This window comes from Aulonocara sp. 'chitande type north' Nkhata Bay, linkage group LG9 (assembly GCF_057382095.1).
Source record: "Aulonocara sp. 'chitande type north' Nkhata Bay isolate Kocher_YH1m ecotype deep benthic linkage group LG9, A_spYH_male_GT1.1, whole genome shotgun sequence".
Classification (NCBI taxonomy): Eukaryota; Metazoa; Chordata; class Actinopteri; order Cichliformes; family Cichlidae; genus Aulonocara; species Aulonocara sp. 'chitande type north' Nkhata Bay.
Genome location: NC_141352.1, coordinates 16,715,547 through 16,736,300, shown reverse-complemented (window position 1 = coordinate 16,736,300; position 20,754 = coordinate 16,715,547). Strand labels below are relative to the sequence as shown.

Genomic DNA, 20,754 nt, shown 5'->3' with positions numbered 1-20,754 from the left:
TGGGAAAGGGAAAAAAAAGCTGCTTTCATCCCTTTACTTTATATCCTCTTCCCACAACATCTAGTCGGTCACTTCTGAGGCACTGTATTTCTAACAGCCCCTCACCTGTTGGCCTAGATGCTAATTTTGCCGGTCTTGAAGCTGGCGGCGACGAGAGCACCAACATACTAAAGTGGAAAATAAGGCTTTGCCTACATTACATCAAGACCTCAGTAGATTTTTGTGCTTTTTCTGCATTCAGCCCATGCCCTCCTTCATTTATGGATTTAGTTCAGTTTAACATTCAGCCTGGCTACTGGATGCATAGCGCTGGACAACTTATTCTAGTGTTATAACAAAAATAACACTGCGTCGCATTGTTGCTCTCTGTCTGCAATAGCCTAAGTAGGCTTGTTGGTGAGGCCCACAGTCAGATTCTTCTTTGTCTGTGTGTTATTGTCTGTGAAAGCTCCAGCCTTGTACATGGATTAAATGGAAATTGTAGTGACTGTGTGTGTGTGTGTGTGTGTGTGTGTGTGTGTGCAGAGGATTGCTGACTTAAGCTGTAATACATAAAGAGGTTTGGATGAGGGATGGTTTAAAGAGCAGGCAATAGTCATAATGATGACTTAAAGCAAAATTGGCCCGACAAAAAAATGTTTTACACATGCATGCAAGTCCAGCACTGCTTTGAACGCTATAGCCAACAGTGTCTGCCAACCTCAGTGTCACATTGAAATCAATAGCAGTTAAAATATACGATAGCATAACTTTGCTGCAGCAAGGAAAGCAACATTATAAAACTGTATTGGTAGATTATGGTCTTATGATCACAGTGTAACGCTTTATTATCTGCTTTCTTAATAAAACAGCGTTAAGTCTCCGTGAATCCGCTTGACACAAGCAATGCGTCACCCTGTTTACACCACAGGAACATTTCCCCACTACTTATCTTCACTCTTTCTCATACCTGGGAGAGAAACTTCAATATTGACCCACATCTCCTTCAGAATAATTTGGCTGCTATTTTTGTGCCGTGCTTTAAAAAAAGAAAAAGAAAGGGGAAAAAAAAAATGCTCTGCAACAGTGGCTCTGACGCCTGAATCCACACAGTGTGTGACATTTTAACTAATGTTGTTCTGCTCAAGGCTGCGCAGCCCAGCATGGGTCAAACATCTCCCTTGTCTCTCTCTCAGTAATAAGAAATCAGCAGTAGAAACACTTTCTCTGCGCCCAACAGTCTTATTTGCATGAGAATTGGAAAGATTTTTTTTACTAAGACTGTTTTCTGGCTTTCTAGGATGTGAAAAACACTAGTGTATGTCAAGTGGCAACCTCTCTTTGGAGTTCCTCGAATAGCCTCTTGAGGCTTGCCCCAAAATTGACTCACTCCTCATAGACTTCCATATTAAAATGTTCAACAGCAACATGTTTTCCAGCCTGATACAGAAATGTTTTTTGGTCTCCATAGCTTTTTTTCTGCCTCATCACTCCTGTAAAAGGTCCACATTTTAATATAACTTACAACATTTTATCATTTTAGATGGTTTTTATTAGTGATGTGGCCACTTTAACTGTCATTTCATCTATTCAGCAGTCTTACTAAAACACTGAGCTGACATTTTCTTTTAATCCAAAGGTACCAGCTTCTTCTTTAAGGTGCTCCCTTTAGGGGATCATCTTCCTCCAGCTCACCCAATCCCTACTGTCCTCCTCTGTCACACCAACCCTCTGCATGTCCTCCTTCACTTCTTCCATGACTCTTCTGTGTGGTCTTTCTCTTTTCCTCCCACCTGGCAGCTCCATTTTTAACACCTTTTGTCCAGTATATCCACTGCCCCCCCCCCCCCCCCTCCCGCACATGTCCAAACCATCTCAGCCTTATCTCTCTGCCTCTGTGTTTGTGACTCCCAACAAAAATCTTCATCTCCATCTTCTGCCTTTTTGTCAGGGCCACCGTTACCAAACTATACATCACAGAAGGTCTCACTAATCTTGTAAACGTTCCCTTTCACTCTTGCTGCTATCCTTCTTTCACAAATCACCCCTGGCACTCATCTCCACCCACTCCACCCTGCCTGCACTCACTTCTTAACCCCTCTTTTGTACTGTCCACTGCTCAGAATGCTTGACCCCAGGTATCTGAACTCATCTACCTTTATTACCTCTGATCTGTGCATCTTCACCTTTCTGCCTGCCTCCTTCTCATCACACACTTCCATCCTGTCTTGTTTCCACCGACTCATTCCTCTTATCTCCAGAGCATACCTTTACCTGTCCATCCTCGCTTCTGCCTGCTCCCAAGTCTCATTGCTGATCATCAGTGTTGTCTGCAAACATCATAGTCCACAGAGACACCATGAATCGGTAAACTATGGATACACTTTGGTAAACAAGCTAGTGAGGCTGTTAGCTGTTAAGTCTCCAGCCTTACTTTCTCATTGAAATGCTGTCAGATCCATATTTGACAAAACTTAGTTGAACAAGGTCAACCAGTTCAACTGATTGTCATCACATATATGTAATAAATCTATAACCAAGCAGCAACTTAGTGGAATTAAGCTTGTGGACATGATTAAAACACCTGCTGAAGCTCAAACTGGGGTTTTCCCGCATAGTCATCTCTAGGGTTTACAGAGAATGATCTGAGGAAAGAAAAAAATATCCAGTGAGTGGCAGTTTTCTGGATAAAGAGGACTTGTTGATGCCAGAGGTCAGTCGAGAATGCTTTGACCTAATAGGAAGACAACAGTGACTCAAATAAGCATTCATTACAGCCAAGCATCTCTGAACACTCAATGCATTGAACCTGCAATTGATTAAACGCAAGTATTGTTGCTGACCATGTCCAAATCCTTTTATGAGCACATTTGGGGTGTTGTGAAATGGGAGATTCACATCAGGGATTTGCAGCTGAGAAACCATCATCAGTGTGATGGTATCATGTCAGTGTGGGCCGAATTCTCTGAGGAATTTTCCAGCACCTTGTTGAATCTGTGCTGTGAAGAGTTAAGACAGCTCTGAAGACAACAGTGATTCCAACCCAAGATGTACCTAATAAAGTGACTGTAAATATGTTATGTCTGTGATTCAGATTCTTTTAAACCTTACGTAAAAGAGGTCGCTATCAATAATTGTTCTTAATGTTTTTATCTCAAGTTCTATTTAAAAGTATAATTTATCTTAATGGAAAGCTGCAGCCGGTTGCTGCTGTGGCTCAGGTCTATTCTTTTTCAGCAGCTGCTCTCACCACCCTTCTGCTCTCCCTTGGACTCTCTATTTGCTGCTCTTTTTCTTATTTTTTCTATCGCCAGGCCTTATCCAATTTTCTCCATTGCTCTCTTTTATTACTGTCCATTACATGCTCTTTTAATACCGCCTGCCCTTGCGTTCTTTGTCATATTGGGTAGACGGACCCCTTGCTTTTGGCGAGGAATCAGCTGGAACCTGTTGTCCGTCATATTTCATGCCACATTGTGACTGGGATCCAGTTTTCAGCTATGAATACTCGACTATGAATACTGTGCGTAATAGCACACAGACATGGCCAAGGCTTTAACAAATGAAATAAGAGTTGCTAATACTCTGATATTACATTTTGGGACCAGTTTGGCTCATGAATGTTTGATGAGAATGTCCAATCATGCATAGACAGAAGAAAGAGATGAGGAATGGGAGAGGAGAAATTTAGAAGAGAGGGACAGGCAAGAGACAAATCAGGGGCTTGGAGAGAAAGTGAGGAGGAGAAGTGTGTGTATGTGTGTGTTTGGGATGGAAAGGGGGAAGGTGGGGGGCAGTGATTACTTGCTGCTGAGGTAGCACTGCATTACACATGAGGATTTGGAATGGCCCAGATAAAGTAATCTATGATTAACTGGGGCGCGGCTGGCTTGCCACCCTGCCAACAGCTGTAGTCAGGGGTGAATTACAAAATTATGGGATGTCCAAACATTTCAGATGCGGCGGGAAAAGTATTTCGGTACAGGAGGCGAGAAGGTTGGGTGGGATGGGAGTTATGCATGAGGTCAAAGGTGACAGCCAGCGGCTAGAGGAGAGAGTGACAGAGGGCGCGGTGGTGCAATTAAGAGAAATTTTGTTGCAACCTTTGAATTTGGCTGAGAATTGTCAAAATGCCGGAATAGTCCTGGGAGGATTTTGGGAGGGGAGCCGCAGGCCGGGGTCGTGGTCGGAGGAGTGATCGCTGCGATGATTGCTGTAACAACTGTCCGACGGGATAACAAATCAAATTAGAAAGATGGACACCCCGGCACAGACCCTGCCGCCGTCTGAAATTGATTGCTAGCACTAGGAGCTGATATTGCGTGGTCTGGTCTGTCATAGTCCATCAGGCATCATTATCACCGAGGGAACAGTAAACCTTATGCAGAGCTGAATGAGGAGGGAAACTTCATCCACACCATGCTGCTGGCAAATTAGACAGAAAACAACAACACAGACAGAACAGTGCTTTTCCCAATATTTGTTTCTTAATGTGTTCTTATCATTTCAAGGTCAAATATAATTTCTGTTCGGGATGCTGTAGAGCAAAATTTTCCACACCTAAGCTGTGGCTAAATCCGGTCTGTTACTATTATGTCTAAGTGTCGCGGGCCTACCTTGATTGCAGGGCTCTTATGTCTTGTATTGCCTGTAAGTACAGCAGCAATCAACTTTAAATCATAGTTTGTAAGATATGAATCATCAAGAGGGTACAAACCCTGCCCACATTTGTCCCATCTTTCATCGAGTATCTGAGGGATAATAAAAGCATTTGTGCCTCTGAGGTATTACGATCGTGTTTCAGTATTCACTAGTTCTCCCAATCTAACAGTCAGCTATTTTTATTCCGCTGTGTGATTAGTCATTTAGCTGAAGCGAGCTGTCATTGGAAATCATTTTCACGTCTTTAGACAGTTCCTCAGTTCATCCAAATAACGAGTGATTTTGCCTGTGGGGGGAATAGGGTTCATATTTTATTGAGAGGCGAGACAGTTCCTCAATAACGTCACAAGTTTGATAATGTTCCATGAAGTGAATGGACTTTGTGTTCGAGACCACTTACAGAAAATGTCTGCGGCTCAAAAGATGGCTCATTACCTCGTTCCATGAGGTGTCTGAGCTCTTAAATTCTTTTTCAGGCCTGTCAGTCAGGGCTTTATACACCCCTGCAGCTAAAAATCCTAGCGGATAGGAATCCAAGTTGAACTTTAAGGTATTTATGGCTACATTAAATGTCACTACATCATAAAGCAAAGTTATTTTATAGATAGACAGATCTGTTCTCAGCTTGCCTTTAAACCATGAGGAGTCTGCTTCCATGCGATCACACTTTGGCTCTGGTACTTCTTCCTGTTTCCTCATGCAAATCTCAGTTGTCGTACTCAATTTTGTACATTTATGGGGGTAACAAATCCACAGCTTTGGAGATCCACAGTTTCGGTCCATAGCTCGTAATTTAAGTGGGATCCATAGGAGGAAATTAGGAAATGAACCTCATTTTATCACATGCATGATTACTTGATCACAATGAAATCAGTGAAGGAACAAAAAAACAAACCAGACCATACTATTTCCACTCCAGGCTTTACTTGAGGGACCTTTTAAACATAAATGCTTTAACAAGACTATCATCCTTTAACCTGGAGCTACTGACGACTCCAAAAGACTAACCGTCCTCTTCATCCTCCTGCTCTTTGCATCGACTGTTTAAAACAACATGTAGGACACTTAAACTGTCTGTTCCAACACAAAGCTTAACTAGCAGAGTTGTCCCTGCAGTTACACAGCTGAAGGGAGTCCTCTCTTTATCTGACTTGGCTGTCACATAATCCCCTTGACGTGTTTGTGTTTACGTCCATGAACTGAGTTTCTGCACTTAACTTTTACAACGTCTCTCCGTCACATGGCTAGCTATGTTAGTGAAGTGGGATGGCAGTGTAGCATGGAAAAAGGCAATCACAAGACAAGATTATTGAGGTTTGTATTGCAGGTTCACTAGCATTGCACCCTAAATACAATTCATACCAGCTATGATAGCACAGCTGGTGTGAATTGCATGCTTTGCGGTATGAGTCTCTGCATGTGTCATCATGGCAAAATGTTGTTCTGGAAAACGGATTGCTGCTGGAATTACAGTGGAGGGTTTTTCCTGACTTAGGATGCACCTTTGGGGGTGACAGTAAATGCAGCAGTAAGCACGAGATTGTTTTTAGCAATTGCGCAAATTCAACATAATTCTGTTCCTCTTTTTTTTTTTATGACAATTTGATAAACAAAAGCCCCATTATACTTAAGTAAATGAAACCTCAATTAAAAAGATTTGAACAGTGGTGATTTTCCTGTGGTTCTGACTAAAACCTCTTTAGGGGCGTCAAAAATTCCCATAAGCAGGAAAAAATAAACATGCAGAGGCAGTTAGGAGTTTGGCAGCTGTTTCTATGGCTGTCTGTGGATAGACAGTGTTTTGCAACACTTTATTATTTCTGAAGATTAAAGATGGTTGTAGTCCCTGTAAGTCTTGAGGACACGTCTAATGATGTAGTAGTGACTATTAAGCAGTTTAAAAATGCATTCAGCCTGATGACTCCTCTCACATTATTTAGTGCATTGCTACCAGCTAAGTAGAAAATCTACTATATTTTATTTGTTGAGAGCCTGCAGTGTGGTGAAAATTACACATTTGCTCAAGGTCAATCCTACTAAGCCAGTGCTGTAAAAAGCCATTTTCAAGATATTCTATTATTCATCATTTTTAGCAGAACTGAAATTATGGCTTACCCACTCCACAGCCAATTCACTGCTTATTTCACAGGTTGCTGAAAGTCATCCTAATCAAAGATCTTGAGCACTTTGAAGCAGGTTGTCATCAACAGTTTGCATGATATCACTCCATGTATTCTTTCCTGAATCCTTATAAGAGGAAGGATACAACTGACTGTTCTTCATGGTAGAAAGCTTACATGGATCAGGAGCTTAGCCTTTCTTTTTGTAGATCCAGACTGTTGCATTATAACTGAAGAGTTTGGCCTTTTTCTTTTTGCTTTTTTTTTCATCTGACCTCAAAATATGTGCCTTAACAATGCCCCCATATGTTATTTTTGTTGTCACTTTTTTGAAATGCAACCTCTTTTTGCCTACTCATTGTTACCAACTTAGGAAATGACAAAAGATCAAGGTCCTGTGGACAAACTCAGTAGGAGAGGTTTTTTCTGACCTTTTTGAACAGATATAAATAGACCTTCTGTTTATTTATACGTATTGTAAGATGGAAAATGCATTTTGTGCAGTGTTCAGTGCTATTGAAAATGAAGAACCTCTCATCAACATGCTCTCATGAACAGCGTTTCTACAATTTGCCATGCAGTTACATGCAATTCAAAAACAAAGTTTTGTTCCATATTTTTGTCTAAATTCATGAGACAACTTGAATTCATTTAAGGGTTTTGGATGTGTCTTTGGAGGACTCTTAGACTCTTAGAGTCAACCTCTGAGATTTCTTTTACTTTTTGGGTAAATTCAAAGTTCTTATAGTTAATAAATTTTTTAGATTTGTTGATGAAATACAATAAAAGTTGGTATGAGGTGATAAATCCATCATTTTGCAATAATTCACATTTAAATATATCTACAAAAGCCTATTTTAAACCAATAATCAAAAGATTTCTATTTGCTTTCTTCTGTTTTTGGTATGTTAATTTATGAATAAAGAGGACAGCTGCACACATACACACATATTACATAAAATCGTGGGCAACTTGTGTTGAAAAAATAATTTTCTTTCATAAATCATTCCAAGATCGTGTTAATGAAGTGTTAAATTTTTAATGACCCAATCTCGTCTGGATTCCAGCGGCCCTTTGGGTTCATCTCGCAGCCCCAAATTTAAATGAATACACAATAAAATGACTGCCTTAAATCTTCATATAAGCCTTTTCATTTTTTTCTGACCTTAGCAGGCTGATGGATATTGGGGTTCACTGAAAGCAGCATTTTGATCAGTGGGTCGTATTAATAAGAGACTACCATACAGGTCTGTATTTAATATATCTGAAAGCATTCTCAAAGCTGCCAATCAAGATTACGGGAAAGGTTCAGACACCAGATTTCAGTTAAGTCCTTGTTGAAGCTGAGGAGGTGCATGATAATTAGACTTGCTCTTTACTCTAATCTGTAAAGCTGAACAAATCTATTAAGACCTCGGTGTGTTCTCAGAATACTGTAAACTAATATGAGGAGAGCCTCTGTTGCTCTGGATATGTAGGCTATTTTCAGCGACATCTGCGCCATGACTACTACTTTACTGACAGGTAGATCTGCTTCTGGGACCCTTCTGAAACGCACCCCAGTGCATCTGGTGGAATAGTAAGCATTGTCTTGAGTGGGCGCGATCAGCTCCGGTGGCTGTGTCAGAATGCACTGCAGCTGTGCCTGGTGTATTTTAGGGTTTACTTACAATTGCAGCAGTTGAAGCCGTTTTATAACACAGATCAGTGAGCCTAAGATGCAGTAAGTGTTTTTGGACATTTGACCCATTTTTTGTTTGTAATTTTGTCTCTGTACACCACCACAGAGGATCTAAAATTAAACAACCAAGATGTGATTGAAGTCCGGACTTTCAACTTTAATTCCAGGGATTTTATAAAAGTACTGCATGAACTGTTCGCGAATTACGGCCATTTTTATAATATAATTCCCTATTTTCAGACGCTCAAAAGTAATTGGACAAACTAACATAACTTTAAAGATAAAGATTATTTTTAATACTTGGATGAAAATCCTTCCTGGTTCCTCCTTTGAGATGCTCTGCTGGGCTTTTACTATAGTCACCCTGAGTCGCTGCTTGTTTGTGGGTCTTTGACGTCAGTTTTGTATTTAATAACTGAAAAGCATGCTCTGTTGGGTTGAGATCAAATGTCTGACTTGGCCATTAAAGATGATCTAATTTCTTTGCCTTGAAAAACTTTTGGGTTGCTTTTTGCAGTGTGCAATGGGGATCATTGTCCATTTGCACTGTAAAGCGCTGTCCATGGCTGAATGTGAGCAGAGAGTATAGCCCTGCAGACTTCATAACTCATCCTGCTGCATCGCATCATCAACAAAGGCCAGTGGAAGTAGCATATGCCCATACCATGACACTGCCTCCTCCATGTTTGGCAGATATTGTGGCTTGCTTTGGATCATAAGCTGTTTCTCTCCTTCCATACTTTTCTTTTCACATCAATCTGCACAACTAAATCTTTATGGCATCTGTTCAAATACTTTCTAGACCTGCAGAGGTGTTTTTACAATTGCTAGCTCACAGTGGGCTGTCTGATTGTTGGGGTTTTCTCTGAATAACCGTACAATATAAACAGTCTTAAGGTGACTGTTTGGCCTTAATCAAATAAAATTGAACGGATTCGAAAACTGAAATAATTCCTAAAGTTTTTATTAAAAAACAGTTTTTTAAAAAAAACAGATGGCTTCCTTCACTTACACCGACATGACTGTGTAAGTGAAGGAAGAATGAGGTCTCTCCGGACCTCATTCTCCAAGTTTCAGGAAACGGCTACAGAATGCAAGTTCAAAACTTAGAATAAAGTCCAGATCTTGCATGTGCTTCATTTGTTAACAAATAACAAGGGAACAGGCCTCACCTGGCCATGAAAATACTTGTCAGTCCAATTACGTTTGAGCCTCTGAAAATAGAGCACTGTGCATAAGAATGGATCTAATTCCCAAACAGTTAATGCTAATTTGTCAGACGCCTTGAATTCAAAGTCTGCACTTCAATCACATGCTGGTTGTTTGATTTAAAATCCTTGGGGCTACAGAGGCAAAAATACAAAAATATGGGTCATTGTCCAGAAACTCATGGACTTAACTGTACATTCAGGTCCATAAGGTTTTGGATAATCATAATGAATAGTTTTTATTTTTATCACATTGAACATACAGACTTTATTTTAACATGAATTAATATTCACAGGAAATTTTTTTAACCAAACCTGGAAGTGCTAATGCTTTGAAACTCTCCTAATTTAAAAATTAATGTATTCAACTTTTTATTTTAAGCCAACATTTCTTGAGTCAGAATTAAATATAAAGCTGAACAAAAGATGAGTTGTTTCGACTAAATTCCTGCATGACTCTTTTTTTTTTACAGTGCATAAATTTGCGCCCTGGTGTAGTCATCAGGAGACGTGGTATCTCTGTCAGCAGACGGATGACACACTTGATGTGGCGGCTTCTCTCTGTTTTTAGATTCAGTATTTCGGTGCCTGGATATTAAAACCCAAACAGGTTTTGAGGATTAAAACTGTCTGTTTTACAGCTCAGAATAAGAAACTTGGTACCAAATGTAATCTTGTTGATTTATTCTGTGCCAACAGGCAAGAAACCTAGTTATTGTGTGGTGAATGCCATCGCATGCTGCTTGTTATGATGATAATAAAGCACATTTAGTTGCCATCTTAGACGACGCAAAGAGACAGACTTACAGTTTTATTTTATTGCACATTTTTCCTCCCAAACTTTTACCCCTAAAAGTAAAAATACTCGTTCAGGTTAAACCATCAAGACAATAAAACTGATATTTCCTAGTTATTATTATGCAATAAGTCTAATGGGATTGACTTCCCACCTTCACTGAACAATATGCAGCTTAACCACTTTGTCTCTCGTCACCACTGTGGCAGCACTGTTGCTTCTACCCTTTAAAGGTTTATGTAAGTGAAGCCAGAGTCTCTTTATGAAATAACTCATCATTCTTGCTGATTTGCAATCTCTTTCCTGATTGGAATAAATTGGACTGATTGAAGGCGATGTCATTTCTGAAAGCAAGAAGTAGATTAACTTGTTAAAAGCAAGTGATTTGATGCACAAGTGACTTAACGTCAAGAGTCAATCACAATTATGCTGTCAGTAAGCAATCAGAATAACTGAGGATGAGGAAGCAAAGTTGGCAGTGCTCAAAGCGGCATGCAGTTGCTTATTTGTTATAGGTTTCTGAAAATCTGTGTAGTGCAAGCTTTGCCTATTTTGTGTAATTAGCCTCAGGTATTTAGTGGAGATGGATCTGCTCTAACTAATCGCTAATCAGAGAACAACTCAAAGCAAATCAAGGTTGAATTATTTTCTCTAGAACTGTCTTCATCATTGCATTATTTTTTTTTAAATTCCCTGAAACTGGTTACCGGTAATTGGTTTCTTGTGCCAGGCATTGTATTCCTCACTGTTCTGGCATTAAATGAGTCACACCAAACCAGCAGATAGTCTCATTCACGTCTGTGTAATTACAATCAGTGTAGGAGTGTCTCTGAATAAGACCCACCAGCAGCACCAGAGAATAGGACTGCCTTGACAAAGCATTGACATCTGTGGAACAGGCAAAATCCATTCATACCCCCTAATTCTTATTTTGCAGGAGCTATCTCACTGAGCTTGCTTTTGTGCTGGTATAATTACTTAATCTGAGCACTCCTAGGGTGAATTACTTTGTGTGCAGAAAGCAAGCACCATTGCTTTGATTCAAGCTCTCAAAGGGGAATTGAGTCTAGTTTTAATTTTACTGTTTTAAAGTTGCAAATGAATGTCCATTGTCAAAAGAGACTCACATATGTGTTTGTGCTTCTCTCCAAGCCGCAGCATATTTTGGATTTTCATCGTCATTATTATGGAAATAAATACAGTATGTCCCGTTTAGAGTAATATTTAACCCCTCCTTTGTTTCCTCACTTCTTTAAAGGATTTTATGGATGGTGTAGGGAATGATCCACAGTGCATTAGTGCAGAGTGTGTAGTGTGCTGTTTTCTGTTGTTTGCTGTTTATAATGGGCCTGTGCAACACTTAACTAGAATGGAGGCCCATCAAGGCAGACTGATAAGGACCTAGGGATCCACCATAGTCAATTACTGCAAAGTGCCAAGTTCAACTCAGCGGGCCTTTTATGAAGTACACCAGCTGAGTAAACAAATTAATCGTACGGCTGTGGTTCCCCAATCCAACCATGCGACCCAGGGCAATCATACATCAGACAGAGTGAGCGGCTGTCTCCACCAGGAAGGGTCCTACTATTAAAGATAGGCAACCACATAGGACTCATTAGCTATTGGCCATCGCACTTGTTTTGCTTCTCGACTGCACTGTTCTCTTTTAATAGCTTTTAACACCCCGAAACTGCCTTTGTATGAAGATGGAGGTGATGTGTGTATATATATATATATATATATATATATATATATATATATATGTATATGTATATGTATATATATATATATGTGTATATATATATATATATATATATATATATGAGACAGATAAATATGAAGGCATGCCGGCTCGGACGTCGCCCGGATCAACAAGGTCCGCGTCAGGTGTTGAGGAACCAGGGCACCCTGACGAAAAGTGGGCTACTGGAACAAGAAGGCATCGGTGGGCAAGGGACGAAAACAGGGCGTTGTTGGAATGCTACTACGCAAGTAACCCCGGCGGAAGGGGCTACATGAATAGGATGAGGGACCTATGGATTCTTCGATACCCAACATCCACAATGACGGCGAAACAACTAGTAGCTCAGTGTTCCAACATTCGAAAGAAGGGACTGCTCTCACAGCTAGAGATTGACGAGGTACAACACAAATGCTACGGCAAGGAGGAGTCAGCACGCCAGGTCAGGGGGGAGATATCATCACCCCCACCCGAGATTGGGTACATAGCCCCAAGTGCGATAGGAGAAGGATCGTTGAGTGCGAGAGGAACTGACCTGAAAAATAGGATCATGGCCAAGCTTGAAACCTGGATCCCCCGTAGCCGGTTACCAAGATTACGTGAAGTACCCTCAGAAGGTCTGCTAGATGATGTTAATGCAGCACTACGGGCAATACCTACAACCACGATTACCGACACTAACAAGCTGATCTACAATACGGCAGCAGTGATCAGTGAGATGCTTGGCTACAAGTTGAACAGCCACAAGGGGCAGTACCCTCCATGGAGAAGGAGGCTAGAGGGCAAGATCAAAGTAGCACGGAGGGAGGTTAGCCAACTAACGGAGTTGCAGAAAGGTGCGACAAAGAAGGTGCCTAAGAAATACAGCAAGTTGTCCATACCTGAGGCCTTGGAAACTGCCAAGCAAAGACTCACAGCCTTGGCCAGCCGCTTGAGGAGGTACACCAGAGAGATAGAAGGCAGGAGAATAAACCAGCTGTTCTCCACAGAACCAGCAAAGGTGTACTCTCAGTGGCAAGGGAACAATAAGAGAACAGCACCACCAAGGCTGGAGACGGAGCAATACTGGAAGAGCATATGGGAGAAGGATGCAACCCATAACGGCAATGCTCAGTGGCTAGAGGATCTGAGGGCAGACCACAGCGACCTCCCTGAACAGGGTCCAGTAACCATCACAGTGGCAGATATCCAAGAAAGGGTCTCCAGTATGAAGAGTTGGACAGCACCAGGGCCCGACATGGTTCACGCCTACTGGCTGAAGAAGCTGACTGCACTCCACGAGCGTCTGGCAGCACAAATGAACCAGCTGCTAGTTAACGAAAGACACCCGGAATGGCTAACTGAAGGCCGGACGGTCCTGATCCCCAAGGACCCCAAGAAGGGACCGGTCCCCTCCAACTACCGACCAATAACCTGCCTCAGTACTACATGGAAGCTCCTGTCAGGCATCATATCGGCTAAGACGCGCATGCACAGCGTATGTGCAGAAACAACGGGTAGGATGGTTTGTGAGGGAGGATAGATTCCCAGAACACCGGCTCTCGAGGCCTGGAGTTGGTCACCCCTGCCCGAGAGGGTTACCTATGCACTATCTAGTTGGACAATCTAATTCAGGGGTGGGGCACTCCAGGCCTCAAGGGCTGTAGTCCTGCAGGTTTTAGATAACACCCTGGGTCAACATACCTGAAACAAATGATTAGTTCATTACCAGGCCTCTGGAGAACTTCAGGACATGTTGAGGAGGTAATTTAGACATTTACCAGCTGTGTTTTAGACGCATCTAAAACCTGCAGGACGCCGGCTCTCGAGGCCTGGAGTTGGCCACCGGTGACATAGAGGGTTACCTATACACTATGTAGTTGGACAATCTAGTTGCAACCAGCAGCTAGCTTCAAGGAATAAACACCAAGCAAATGGCCTGTAGTGTGGATGCACGTTTAAACAAAAAAAAATATAAAAATAATTTAAAAAAAACCCCATCAAGTAAAGCAAGGAAATATCAGGACGATATATACATTTTAAGTTATTTTGTTTTCCCTCAAACACAGTTATTTACCCAAGACTTTCTTTCTTCACTATCTTATTGATGACAGCTGATGAACTACTACAACTTTAGTCTTTCCATTATTGGAACCAACTCAAAATGAGACTTTTAAATCATAGTTAAACACTTTTAGAGCCTCTTGGAGTGAGAAAATATAAGGTTAGTAGTCAGATCCCAGGTCCCAGCTTCCATAGATAATGACTGTTGCTTTTCAGCCCCCTCCACCCCCAGTAATCACTATAATGCACAGTCATCTCCTACACCAGAGAGGGCCACAGTACATGTCTCTGCATGAGAATATTGGCCCAAAGTTATCTGCAATTGCAATCACATTACACCAAGTTTAAACTAAGTTATAAAATTGCAATGCTTAAACAGCAGTTTGCAAACTCTAAGGAACACAAGTTATTTGTTGAGTTTGAAGTGTTTCGAATACATTATTGTTTATTTCAAGTTCTGCAACAATATGTGTTTGTGTAGGCACAAAATCTAAAGTAAAGCTTTAGCGCTGGTAGTTTTAGGCCATATTTGGCTTATTGATAATAAATAAATAAGCACAGCAGAGCACCACAGAGAAAATCTATTCATAATTGGATGAAAATATTCAGAATCTTGGATTTCAAAAAGGATTTTCGATTCCACCAAAACATTTTAATTTGATTTTCATTTCCCTCACATATTTATCCGCACAGCACCTTTGACAGCTTAGGCATCAGGACACTCATTTCTTAAATTATTACCTTTTCCCATTATTTCCCCCCCATGAGTAATTATCTTGGTTATTTAACAGTTTTTATCTGCTTTTATCCCCATCTGCTCTCTGCTCTGCTGTGAAAAGGTTATGTCACCAAACTGTGCGCCCAACAGGATTTAGCAACATTTTAATCTGAATCTGACGACAGCTGGATGGATGTTGTTTTCTGCCGGCGGTCATAAATCTGATCCAAACCACACCTTCGAAATCCCAGCGCAGCAGGTTTGGAGTGTTTACAGTGAGATTATGTAACCTTTCGAAGAACAACTCACAAATTCCTCCTACTCATTTCATAAACAGCCTTTTAGCTTAACTCAGCACACCTCGCAGTTTTGCTGCTGTAGTCTGGCATGACTTCAGATAGATACTACTATTGTTACTCTACATTTCAGCATCTTTATCTGATGCAGAAAGTTGAATACCCTTATTTAACAAGTAATAAGAAGATATATTTTTACAGGATTATATTTTTCATATATTTTTCAATAGATCGTCATGAATGTTTATTGCTATGACATAAAAAGTGCTGAGGGGCATTTAAAATATTGTTCTTCAGAGGAATGCAGATAATCTTACCATCAACATGAAGCTAATTAGATGTTTCCCAATGCTGCATCTCATCGGTAATTTGCTTGAGGATTGAGAATAACAGATCCTTAAATGTAGCAGGTCCAATGTCTGAATGTCCTCTGTACCCATAAAATATCAACATTACAAATCCAAGGCATGCACTTACTGGAGTTGCCACTGATCCAAGTGAAATCTTAATTTACGCAGTGGAAAAACTGCTAGCAACCTGTGTGGTCCTTTCACTCGGAGTGACCCCAGCGAAGGTCACAGGTTAAAGTTGTTCTTCATACCACAAGTGCTACTGTGTTGAGGTGTTTGACCTCATTTTGATCCTTTCATTCTCAAATAAAATAACATTTCCCAGAATTCATAGTGGTTAAGTATTCAGCAATCAGTGTAAGGATCAGTGTTATTGATTTTTTGTCAGCGCTTTCCAATTTTAAATTTGATGAATGAGCCCTGAGGTCAATCTATTTTTCCTTATATAATATCCACAGCTTCACTAATATATTTATTCACTTTGCTTGGACGTTTTGCTGGTTTTGGGATTTTTTTTATTGGCATTAACAGTATGTTTTGATTCCAGGATGATAGCTCATCTTGCTAATTTTTCTATCTAGTTGATTTTATTCTGGTCTGACTTTCATATGATGGTGTAGTTTTATATCTGCGGTTACCATAATATTTGTTGTCTGTTGTCAGATCTTCCGGAGGTGTTGGCTGGTGTTCAAGAAAGCCTCGAGTAAAGGACCCCGGCGGTTAGAGAAGTACCCAGATGAGAAGGCAGCCTACTTCAGGAGCTTCCACAAGGTAAACAAATGACTCAAAAACATCACTAACATCATTCCTTTTTTATTAACTGTTTGTCTTGATGTCTTCTTTAGTAGATAAAATGATTATTGAGTACTAGATCAACATAATTGATTGTGATTTTGATCCTATGGCTGTGACTAATACGAGTTGTGATCATCTATCAGTTACTTCTTGATTAATCTGTCCATCACCCTATGAAATGACAACCTCATATTCCCAGCCCAGTGTAATGTCTTAGGTTAAGACAAGGAGTTCAAAATATTTAAAATAATATGTTAAAATTGATCAGGGAATTTTAACATTTCTGATTAAAAGAGGAAATAAATAATCCATCTTCTTAGCTGTGGGGATTAGGATTACTTTTTCATATGAAAATCTGTGGCCTTATCTGTGGCTCAAAAAGGATTTTCTTTAAATCTGAAGATGTTTAAAACATCATTAAATAATTTTTGTAGAGACGCACCGATTGCAGTTTTCTCAACAGAATTAGGTTTCTGATTTTCCTCCAAGTTTGACCTGCTGATAACATTTTTTGCTGATTCCACCTTTACCTGACAGATTTTACTGAACAAAACCAGGTGCAACAGATTCATGTAGCACATTTTAGATACATTGTTTTCCAATATGTTTATCTCCATAATCTTTCTCATTACTGCTTTGATCCTTTCCTCTTTGAGGCTGCCGGCTTGTGGTTTGGGAAACACAACGGTTCACTTTAGCTAATTTTGGGCCTCCACTCACTTCCACGCTAACAAAGTGGCATGTGGCCATGAGTGTGTTCTTTTCTGTTCTATTGTATGACACATTATGAACAAAACAAGTACTCAATAGTCACTCTGAACAACGTAACATATTACATTGTATTTATTTACACAGTGCTGACTTTTTGTGTGCTGGACCAGTACCACGCTGTGGTATTCCCAGTGTTGGAGAGAAAATTCTCATTGTGGGTGGTGAGGTTTAAGGATGCCAATGTCACTCAGTTCATTGGTCGATCATGATAATGCAGCATGTAGTGACCGCATTACCGTGAAATTAGGAATCAATATTCATAATCTCCAGAGTATGATTCGTGATGATTTAGTAACACCCTGACCTTTCGTCTAATGTAATCATTAGACATCACTTTGTATTTGACTCTACTGAAGTCGATGAAACTGTAGCCTCTATATATAGAAAACCATATATGCAACACCCAGTGGGTATTTAAGGTCATTAGAGGACCTTGAAACTAAAAGTTTGTCCGATCTTTGTCCTCTTGAATCCCAAAAGAAGATTAAACCTGCTGTGTGACTCCTCATGTAGCAGCCTAAGGTACTGTCTAAATGCTGATGACATTGACATGCAGAGCACAATTACAAGACGGCAGCCGAGTTTCATTTTGCAGGTTGGCCAATTGGTGGAATTAATTTGCTTCAGCTGATAAAATCTGATGGAAGTGGTCCCCCAGTAAAAATGAGATGTCAGGAACTGTCCTCTTAAAATCCTCCTGTCCTCTTCAAACTACAGAAACAAATGTTCTGGTAAAAGTCTCATGTGAACTGATTTTCAAGATATATGTATATTTTTTTCAATTTCCAGCACGACTTCTAAGAAAAGTATCTGCTGCTTATCTTTTAAGAGTATATTACTCACAAGGTGCTTTTTACACTGAATAAAAAGATTATGGAATATGGTTGTGCACAACTGTGCCTTGTTTTCATCTTGATGTATTAAGTTCTGTCCATTGGCCTCAGATGATGAAGTTAAGGATCTATTAAGACACAGTTTGTAACTTTATCTTGTCCTTTGGGGCCTTTTTCCTCCCTTCAGAAAGTAATAATCCAGAGTATAATATCTCACTCCCTGCTTCTTAAGCCCTTTTGAAATACTCCAATTATGGCTCATTATCATGGTGAGTGGAGACGATGTTAAAGGAGTAGCACTGTGAACTATGTTTTATCATAATGAGGGGAGATAACTGCAGATAATAGGGGACTGTGACATCAGTTTCTCATAAGGCAATATGTTTGAGAGAAGATTTATTACTCTTTACTACTTGTGATTGTGAGTCAGCTGTGAGATTTTTCATTTTTGGTAGAATTTAACATTTTTTTCCACATTCCTGTCTGAGAAAGCTTGTATACAAGCTAGGTAGGTGTTTTGATCCATTTCCTTAGCTCGCTTTGCTGCTACAGTATCAGCCATGTATTGTGAATGAAACATCTCTATGCCTACTGCATCATGCTGTCACATGGGGCATCCTGTGTGGCTGTAACTCCCCTCCCAGAGGGATCTCATACACCCAGTGCTGGAGTGAGCGATGAGTGCACACATGCACCAGTGCGCCTGGTAATGCATCGCCACAAAGATCAAGAAAGGTCCTGTCTGAGGGCTTCATTCAACGCTGCAGTGCTTTGGGGGGAAATAGGCTGCACTGGTGGCTGATTTACACAATCAACACAAAGGAGATTGGCTTTTTTTCCCCTTTCTTTCTCCATTCCCTCTTCTCTCTCCCACTCGTCTCCCTCTCCCTGTGCAGTTTTTGCTGTCTGAGGAGCACTGGTCCACGCAGTAAAAAGTCCCTGAATATTTTTAGCTCTCTGAAAAGTTGTTCTCCTTTGTGCTACATTTCCTGAGCTCTCCTGAGGTCCTGACAGGAGCAGTTAACATGAAATGATGGAGCTGTAGCTAAATGCCTAATTTGTACACATGGATGTGGAACTAACCAGCAAAGCAGGGAGAGCTGAGCAGACTGAGCCTCACTAGTGCAGCTGGTTGTTCCTCCAATTTGGTCAAAATAGCAAAAATTATTGTACAAACTATGTTGCACTTTTATACAAAAGCCGTATGACTAAATTCATATTTTATGTCTAAAATTTTATGTTAAAATTTTATGTTAAATCAGAACCAGATCTCATCTGAACAAAATCCTGTAGCATGTGTGGGTAGGGCGTAAAGTTTAAGCTCGCTATGAAACTCCATAATCAAGATTTGCTTAATCATCCGTTATCAGGGCGGATGTCAAATTGTTGAATCTCAGCTCCTGTGCATAGCAAATGGGGAAGGGAGCAAATACCACAAGATGATCTTTTTGTAGTCAAATGTCTTGGGCCACACATCCTTTCTTTATATTTTACTTCCAAGGAGCCAGCCGTTCTTGTATTGAGCACTAGTTCTCCAAGGTATCTGAAGGTGTTTTTTTTTTTTTTAGCTTAAACTATGAAAAATGCAACACATAGCATGCTATGAAAGGGATAAAATTGTATGTTTACACCATCAAGTTGTTTTCCAAAGAGCTATTAGCTAAAAACCTAGCATATTTGTCAGCATGGCATGCAGTTTTTTCTTTTAAAATGTAGGGAAAGTGGACAAGAGGACAACAAAAGAAGTGGCAGATCTAAAAATCTATTGACAGAAGATGAACTGAAAATCTTGTCCTTAAGAAACCGCAAAAAAATAGAGTAAAGATCTGACGCAGGACCTGAGAGATGCTCTGGACCTTCAGTTGATCCATATACTATTACCCAAGGTCTCATCAGAAGTGGTCTCAGTAGAAGGGTCCTTGACAATGAGTAAAAAATGAGAAAAGCTGACCTAAACACACAAGGGAACACTATCTGTCATGGATTGGGCTCCCCAGAGGCAGAACCTCAAAGCCCAAGGAGGTATTTCTGAAGACTACCTAAAGAAATCACAATAATGTTTCAGACTGTGTTGATCAAAGGTGGTCATAACAAATATTGACTGTCAAGCTTTTTAGACCTGCATAAACTCTTTTTTTTGTTTTATATTTTTATTTTGCTGCAAATGTTTCAATAAATCACAGCATCAGTTGTTCATTTTTCTAGCAAAATATAAAGAAATGAGGGGTGGCTCAAATGACTAACAGTCTTCCCTGTTTTGCACAGTACTGTATATTCAGGTGGATGAGGACTTGAAGATCAAGTACATGTTTAGAATAAGAATTTATTTTTTAGAGCAATGTACAACTGCAACACAGTTTACATTAATAATCTCACTTTGGACACTGCAGAAAGAGAGCCAACAGTAATATATTCAACCAGCCAACATTGGTTACTTTGTTTATTATTTTCACAATAGGAAACTGCTGCTTTAGATTATAGCAGAAACACTGTAAAATTACAGTTCCATGCTGGAAAACCAATAAACAGTACTTTACTGTGATTTAACAGGAGAGATCGTTAGCCGCTAGAAGACGAAGCCACTTGATGGAGAACAGCTGTTCTACTCTAACACTGGCACTTGTAAAACTAGCTTTTAACCCCATGTCGACCGCTGTTAGATGGAATTCTGTTAAATTTAGTTCACAGTTCAACTTCAAAATACCTGCAAACCTAATTGCATTCTCTTTAACCTCAGCCGCTCTTTACGTTTCATGCTAAT

General features: G+C 40.2%; 1 protein-coding gene across 3 annotated transcripts in view; it reads left to right on the top strand.

The window, feature by feature from the left end:
* The window catches only part of dok6 (docking protein 6), a 56,690-nt gene that overhangs the window by 12,530 nt on the left and 23,406 nt on the right, over positions 1–20,754 (top strand). For 2 of the 3 annotated variants that reach the window (XM_086306126.1, XM_086306125.1), the window contains exon 3: positions 16,258–16,365. In XM_086306126.1, coding sequence (XP_086162252.1) covers positions 16,258–16,365 — 108 coding nt within the window. Of the gene's footprint in view, positions 1–14,981; positions 15,208–16,257; positions 16,366–20,754 lie in introns of those variants that run through there. The other variant, XM_086306127.1, reaches the window with a different exon arrangement.